This window comes from Azolla caroliniana, unplaced genomic scaffold (genome assembly GCF_043228905.1).
Source record: "Azolla caroliniana isolate FFs.n. ecotype wild unplaced genomic scaffold, voAzoCaro1.0.p SCAF_11, whole genome shotgun sequence".
Classification (NCBI taxonomy): Eukaryota; Viridiplantae; Streptophyta; class Polypodiopsida; order Salviniales; family Salviniaceae; genus Azolla; species Azolla caroliniana.
The window spans coordinates 19,940,236-19,948,486 of NW_028230446.1; the positions used below are offsets into that span (position 1 = coordinate 19,940,236).

At 42.1% G+C, this 8,251-nt stretch overlaps 1 protein-coding gene across 1 annotated transcript; it reads right to left on the reverse strand.

Annotated features, from left to right (window-relative positions):
- Window positions 1-839: 839 nt before the first annotated feature.
- On the reverse strand, window positions 840-4,915 carry LOC147858387 (uncharacterized). Its single transcript, XM_087327014.1, has 2 exons — window positions 4,722-4,915; window positions 840-4,443 (listed from the first exon to the last, which is right to left on the reverse strand). The coding sequence occupies exon 2, from the start codon at window positions 4,425-4,427 to the stop codon at window positions 936-938; it is 3,492 nt and encodes a 1,163-aa protein (XP_087183140.1). The 5' UTR covers window positions 4,428-4,443; window positions 4,722-4,915; the 3' UTR covers window positions 840-935.
- Window positions 4,916-8,251: the final 3,336 nt, after the last annotated feature.

The window sequence follows — 8,251 nt, forward strand, 5'->3', positions numbered from 1 at the left end:
GAGGGCAGTTCCTCGAGTAAGATTGTTGCTTACTACCAAATTTATGATACTAAGGCTGCACTTTTTCTAGCCCCATTGTTCAATGGGATCTAGCTACATAAATCAGTGTTAGGCTTCTCACACAAGCCAGCATTAGAGATGATTAACCAAGTTTGTCTTTTCTCTCTGTTTTGAGCATGAACATCCAACAAATAGTAGATATCAGTGATGGGATGCAGCCAACATACACATTTTAACCTGGAAAGCGTAAATAGCACCACACCTTTAACCAGACAAAGCACCAAATGCAAACAAGCACTTTTTTACCAGGAAAGAACATATAGTACCTCGGTTTTAACCACAGGCCTCTTTTGTTTTTCGTTTTTACAAACCAAGTGAAGCACATCACCTCAATGGGCATGGGACATCCTACTTTTCGAGAAAAGTTGTGGCATTATAGTTACACCAAGGACACACAGGTGGGGTGCTTTCGAGTACGACACTCTCTCGCGTGTAAATATTTTGTCGCCGGGGTGTTTTCTTTGTGTTAAGGATAGAATCATAAATTTGTACATTGGGGTGGGGATGTGTCTTGTGTACATATATGTATGAGAGAGAGAAAGAGAGAGAGAGAGAGAGAGAGAGAGATGTCCATGACAGAGACATAAATGTAATGCATAAGTTCTAACATATACATTGAAAGCTTAGGAGAAGAAATAGCGCCCCACTATAAATGCAAAGTTAGATGAAAACATAAGAAAAGGTACTTCTATGAGACATCCAATCATTCACTTTTTAATAAGAGTCAGAGGACCAGAGACACAGAGAGAGAGATACAGAGAGAGACAGAGAGCATAACAGAGTAGCAATTAATAGTGAGATTAAAACTTAACTATACACATCAAATTTAGGGAGTGTTCTTTTCCTTTCACTCTATGTATGTATGTAAGTATTGCTCAATGTTTCCATCCTACTTGCTTCATCATCATCCTCTCTTGTCGTTGCGTGTTGTTGTTCCAGCTTGCTTCTTCTTTCTGCTGCACAACACCTATCTGATGATGCCTCCTCGTCACAACACCATTGGCAGGCATAGATGTGAATCCTCTTTCTTCATTGCTCTGATCTGGCCCAGCATTCAAATCAAGATTCATAGTCTTGCCCCAAGACCCTCGATCCGAATGACCACTTTGTTGTTCATGTTGATGTTGATATTGAAGTTGATGTTGCTGATATTGCTGCTGCTGCTGCTGCTGTTGATGTTGATGGTGATGAAATTGATTTTGCTGTTGTCTTTTTCCATCTGCATTTTGTTCTCTGATTGGCATGTCCATCATCATCATGTATTGATGGTTTTTGTGATGTGGAGGTATCATCATACAGTTGGAGGCCTCACTAAAGGATACCATAGCATTTCGGATCGGCATATTAGATTGCATCTGATGTGTTTCCATGTAAGGTACATGGATACGGATTCCAGCTTGGGTTGATGTTGCCAAAGGGAACATTCCTCCATACCCAGATGATGTGATGGCCGACGTTAGATGAGGTGGAGGATATGTCGTCGTTTGTTGGAACGTCGCCGGATTCACCATACACACATTGTATGGAAACAGAGCATCTTGAGTAGATCCTGTTGTTGTTGGCCATGGATGAATAGAAGAACCTAGAGCATATGGCATGGTAGAAGGAGAGATGAAAGGTACAGTAGAAGGCGGTGCAGATGTGGGCCCGGATGCAAGCATTGGAATCGATGTCAGCACATTCAAATGAGTTGCCAAAGGATTTGAATAATTTTGATTCCTCGGTGTCATTGAATTACACAGGGATTCTTGTTCTTCGGTATCATCCATCATATTTAGATCAAAGCTTACTAAGTTTTTTCCAGCCCGTTGTGTCACAACTTCAGCCATGTGCTCACCAGACGAAAGAAGACATGGCCCTCCTTCATCAGTTTGGTTTAAGTCCCAAAGAGGCTTTGTTCTTTCATGCACAATGCTTGAATTCACTTGATTCTCCACCACGAAAGACGAGGATGCACATGTAGAATTAGGCACCATGCTCATAGCATTTGGTGTGATATTACAATCAAGTTCATTTGAAGGATGTGGTGAATCCAATGAAATGTTTAGATCGAATTTCAACACATGTTTAGTAGGCTTGGCAATAGAAGGAGAAAGATGATTCATTTCACCACTAGTGGTATTATGAGCTTTCTCGGAGCCACTACGAGGCTGAGTCGGCCGAAAAGCACTTGTGGCAGCAGATCCCTTCCATCCAGGTATGGCAATGGGTTGGCATGATAACACAGGTAGAGTGAATGACCCCTTTTTATCCGCCATGATCGCTATGGGGATGGTTATCGGCCCACAAGAACTTGGTAACAAGTCAGGCTCATTAAGAATTGTTTGTGTTTTGCCACCAGACTCATCTTCACAGTTGACAACTATTTCGTTCAAATCGAAAGATGGAGCATGTTCATCCACCATTTCACTCCTGTGTTTTGATGTCAAGGATGATGAACTAATCACTGGAGGGAGCACTTTGATACGATCATCATCACCATATCCATCAGCTTCCTGCCTCAAAGATTCCACAGATAGATTGTGCTTCATCAAGGAACCTATACTAGTTGGGGCAGAGATTCTTGAGCATTCTTGTTCACATGAATCCTTAGCTTGTCCCTCTACTAAACCTTCCCCAGCGACTCCTCCTTCTACACCATTAACGCAAGTCTTTGTTCTCACTGAATCTTTGCTTTCAGAAACCATATCAGTGACACCGCTGCTATCACCGACTGCTTCAACCCTCTTCTCTTCATACATTGATCTTTGCAAAACATCATCTTCGTTTTTCCCTCCCACATCCTTCATAGGAAAAATGTGATTCTTTACACAACCTACAGAAGTCTCACGACTAATAATCTCAGAGTTGGTAGTATCAACAGATTGATCTCTACTCTCACACATGAGGATATCAAGTTTTGAATTAGTTTCCGAAGGAGAAGAAACACTACTAGAAATCCGATCCAAATGCTCTGATCTCTCCACCGTTATTCCACTTACTGCTGCTTGCACAGAAGGTTGAAGATTGCATTCGGAAGCTTTTTCTTTTTCTTGGAATTTAAGAGAACTTATCTTTGGAGAATCATGTCCGGAAGCTTTAATGGTCACTATTGGTCTATCAGTTGTTGCAGGTTCACTCTGATCTAGATTCCCATCAGAGTTCATGGACGAGGTTTCGCTAGCCGCGATCTTAGCTAACATATTTATACCATCATTGGACAGCCCATGAGCATAAGAATCAGGCTTATTATTAATAGTACTGTTGATATGGGTGGTAGAAAAGCTTCTACTCTGGGAATGGTGAGAAGAGAGTGGGGAGGAATAAGTAGAAGGTGAAGTTTTAAGAAAACGTCTTTCTGGGGAAGAACAGAGAGTAGCAACAGAGGCAAATTTCCCTCCATATGTGATGACAGAGTCTTCTGCAAGATCTGTGATTAGAGAGTTAGACTTATGTTTCTTAATCAACCCTGCATCATCACCTCCATGAATGACATGATCCACACCGTTGGATGGAATGTCACGAGTATTACAATGGTGTGACACCATTTCAGTACTAGACTGTTGGACCTCAGCATCCACTCGTTTCTTCCACATATCAACAAGTCTCTTGGCTCTTCTCTGTATCTCAGAATTCCTATGGCATCTTAAGCTTTTCACGGTTTTCCCAATTGAGCAGGTCTTGAGGGAGATTAGATCAACGGGTAACTTCTCGAGAGCTCCGATAATGGTGAGAAACAGGTCTTCGTGGTAGTGTGATTTCTCTGCTTCTGATTTGCTCAAGGAAGAGCTGTGAGATGGATCTGAGGCAATAGTGGAAGGATGATGAGGGCTTACATAGGCTTGTAAGGCTTCATGGAGCCATTGATCCAGAAAACTGATGCCACCTTGTTTCACGAATTTGGAGAGGAAATCGTGATGGGTGGTTGAGAGGACTACTTTCGCTAGCATGGTTCTGTTAGCTGTGAGATCTACAATGGTTTTCTGAACTTTCTCATGGTGCATGATGTTTAAGAGCCTGTCCACCGAACTGAGGCTACACAAGCCTCCATCTTTCCCAACTAAGCTATAGTTTGCTACTCCATCCGAAACATCTGGTAATCCATTCTTATTATGAGGAAAACCCTCATCATGATCGCTGTTATTGGTGTTAGAAGCAGGTGAGCTTGATGATCTGAGACGCTGTTGTTTGATCATGTCGTTATGAATGTTAGTTATTGAGGTGGTGGCAAATTCATTGCTTCTTTCTCTCTTCTTCTGTAGGGATTTGCTTGAATTCGATGGCATGGTTATGGTGGGAGACGTTAGATCTGCACCAGATCTAGTTGTATGAGATGTATTTTGCAGCGATTTTAACCTCTGTGTGGCGCTCCCTCCGCCCTCTTGCATTATCTCTTTTCGTTGCCTGAAAGAACAAGATCGCTCTGTTAGCCCTAAAATCAAATCTGGTCTGGTGGCCTCACGTAAAAAGACAAACCATGCTCTCTCTCTCTCTCTCTCTAACACACAGACAAACAAACAGACTCTGTGTAAAGAAGAAATAGTGGCAACAACATAGGGGAAATGTTCCCAAACCCTATAGATCCGAATGAAAACAGAGAACGGAGTTGCTTAACAACATTCCCATCGAATGATCACAGGAGATTAGAGTAAAAAAAAGGAGCCGGATGTGAGATTTCCGACCTGACTTGTTTAGCTTTTCTTCCGCTGAAGGATGGGGGTGGAAGAAACCAGGTTATCTACAGAAACCAGGCAAGCATAAGAAGAGATACTGAAGCAGAGGCGAAGGAGCAGGAGCAGGACAAAGGAAGCAGATATGGGGGAGGGGGGTTTGATGGAGATGGGGTTGAGAAGAAGATTAGGCTATGCAGAGAAGAGGTGAAGATGATGAAAGAAAGTGAGAATGGTGGAAGAAGACAGGAAATGGAGGAGGAGGAGAGAGATGTGCAGAGAAATGGAGGAGAATATGTCCTGCAAGGGGGGGGGGGGGGAGAGGTAGTAGGGATGAGGAGAAGAAACAGACAGACAGACAGACAGGGGAGATAGAGATATAGATGTGGGCTCCTCCTCCTCCTCCGTCAGAGGAAGAAGAGGTGTGAGAGTACCACTACCCTGTGTTCCAAGGAAAAAGAAAGGTGGAGAGAGAGAGAGAGGTATGTGGGTGGGGGTATAGACTATATATGTATGATACACATAATAATAGTAGTGGGTAATTAGATTGGATAGGTCTGAGCAATTTGCAGCAGTAGTGTATGTACATTTATGTATATTAATATATATGTATAGATAGCAGCAGCAGTAGTAGCTGTAGCTGTAGCTGTAGCAGTGGTAGGTATATATATGTATCATGTATGTAAATATGTATATTACGAGTATCAAAAAAAGAAGAAGAAGCTATTCTTCTCCTTCCTTTGCTTTTGCTTGGCTTGTCAATTCCATTGTCAACTGAAAAGAAGATGATGATGTGGCCGGCCCCTTATATGTACATATATGTATGTATTCTATTCAAATCCTCTGCATCTTTATCATCATCATCATCATCAATCACTCACCATTTAATTAAGAGCTTTCATTAAAAGAAACAAAGGGTAAAGAGGGAGGAGGAGGGCGCAGAGTTCCACATCCTCCCAAACTTCCTCAAAAGCATGCATGCAATGGTATGTGTGTGTGTGTGGATTATGTCTATGTGTATGTTGTGTGTAGTGTGTACTACCCCAGTGTGGGCCCACCTTGTCTGTGTCTCTCTGCATGTCTGTGTGTTTGTCTCTGTCTCGCTCTGCCCGATGTGCTCAGTCTATTCATGTGCTCAGGATTTATTTTTTATGTACATACATATACATATCGGTGCCAAATGTATTTTGGTTATAGATGTAATCAATCAGAGACACTTTCTTTTAGGGACCTAGACAGTTGAAGCTGTAGCATATGTCGACAGCTTTACTTTCCACATATCGTTCTCAGTTTTTACTCTCCCCCCCTCTCTCTCCGTCTCTCACATACACACACACACACACATGTAGATAGATAGATAGATAGATAGATATAGGACAGGACATATGATGGCACTGAGTGGTGACTAGAGACTTTCGGGTTTTAAATATGAACACACTTTGTATGTGTGAAGAAGGAGAGAGGGAAGAGAAGGATTGTGGGAGGGCCCTGCTAACTTCTTCTTTGTCGTCTTATTTCGAGCTGTCGTCCTCCATCCTCTTGCACATGAGAGTTGCTTACCAAAAAGAAAAGCCTGTAGACGGCTGCTGGATTGACCGAAAAACTTCGCAAAGCCGAGCAAAGGAGGAGGAGCAAACGACAAAACCCATGGATTCGATGATGTTCGAGCAATCCTCCTAAAAGGTATGCACCACCCACCATGTGCATTGTAGACAGAGAAGAGATGAGACAAGACAAGAGAGGTGGGGGGGGGGGGCATCACCTCGGGGAGCCATCACCTCAAAAGGTGTCGTGTAAGGAAGAGAGATAAGTGAACTCCCCGTTATTGATCTTAGAGAGAGAGAGAGAGAGTGATAGCGATGGCGAGAGACAAGGTCTCAAGAAAAGCTCTCCTGAAAAGGAGGGAGCGTGGGACCGACTTGTCTTCGTTGGAAGAGTGTATTTTGTGTAGGACCTGGGTCATGCATACATAACCCATACATGTTTGCACATGTGTGTAGTTTTATAACATATAGATTATATACATACGTCCAAATCATCATAAATTGAAAATGTTCGTAAAGGAAAAGGGGTTTTTGGGGGGGAGGGGGTAGGGGGTAGGGGTAGGGGTAGGTGCACCGTGCAACACCTTTTCAAAGTATATCAAATAAAAACAAAAGCTGATACTGAATGTGCAATAAAACATGGACTCTCCCTCGAGACTCTCTGTCTCTGTCTGTGTCTGTGTCTCTGTCTGAGACATCTGACCTAAGTAGGGCAAGATGTATATACATATAGGGAGATGGGAGGAGACGGTGGGGGGAACTGTGTGACATTCATTGGATCTGCTCATTCCGAGTCCCAACAATTTATGTGTATGTGTATGTGTATGTGTATGTGTATGTGTATGTGTATGTGTATGTGTATGTGTATGTGTATGTGTATGTGTATGTCAAGTATATACATATTTGGTCTGCGGTATTATAGAAATGTACATATATATATGAGGATATTATATACATACATATATAGATAGATAGATAGATAGATATAGATATGTATGTATAGGTTAAAAGAAAAGGGGGAGGGGACCAAGACGACGAACTTCGAGAAAGAAAGTGTTTACGAAAAAACAAACTCGTCGTTTATCTTTTATGATTGGAAGCGGAGATTCTAGAGAGAGAGAGAGGGGACTCCGGGAGGCAATGCAAACAGAGGAAGCAAGGAATGAATAGAGAGAGCAGATAATGAAGAGATAGAGAGAGGCAGAGAGAGCAACACAGAGAGAGACGAACACGGACGCTTTAACTTATAACTGTAACTGATTCTTCTCTCTCTCTCTCTCTCTCTCTCGCGCCCGCGCGCAGAGAGAGAGAGAGAGAGACTCTTCTCTTTTACTCTGTGTGTGTGTGTGTCTCTCTCTCTCTCGCTCTCTCTCTCTTTCTCTGTGTTTCTATGGCATTCCCACGTACGGACGGACGCACGTACGCGAGTGATTCTACGTCATTCAAAGCAGACCGCATTGAGGCCCGTGACACGTGTCAATAGATCCATGGTTTATTGTGTCAGTCCGTCAGTTTAAGGCTTATCAGCGCATGCCACCTGTGCCTACTTAAATTATGATATATATATATATATCTGAATTCAAAATAAATAACATAATTATCGTGGGGGGGTGCGTTTGTTTTTATGATTATTATTTATAGTTTCCCAGCTTTTGGCTCTTTTGCTTTTTATTATTTCCAGATCGCTAGAAAAATAAGAGCGTGAGAAAACGATTTTGTTATATTCTCTCTCTCTCTCTCTCTCTCTTGTTTTCTTTGCTTTTCCCCCCTTGGGTTTGTTTTTCAGAAAAACTGACCAAAGACAGACACGCAAAAAAAACAAAAAGCAATGATGAGAGAGAGAGAAGAGAGATCTTTAGCAAAATAATAACAATAAAAGTAATAGTAATAAACTAGCAGTTTTTCTTACACCTCTTTTTATATTTCTTATTTTTAAAAACAAGAGGAGCATAAAAGGGGAAAGAAAGAAAGAAGGAAAGGAGAGGAGAGGAAAAAGAG

What these genes read in the sequence shown, in the direction of transcription:
- LOC147858387 (XM_087327014.1), bottom strand. Translation starts at nt 4,427, where the DNA reads ATGCAAGAGGGCGGAGGGAGCGCCACACAGAGGTTAAAATCGCTGCAA.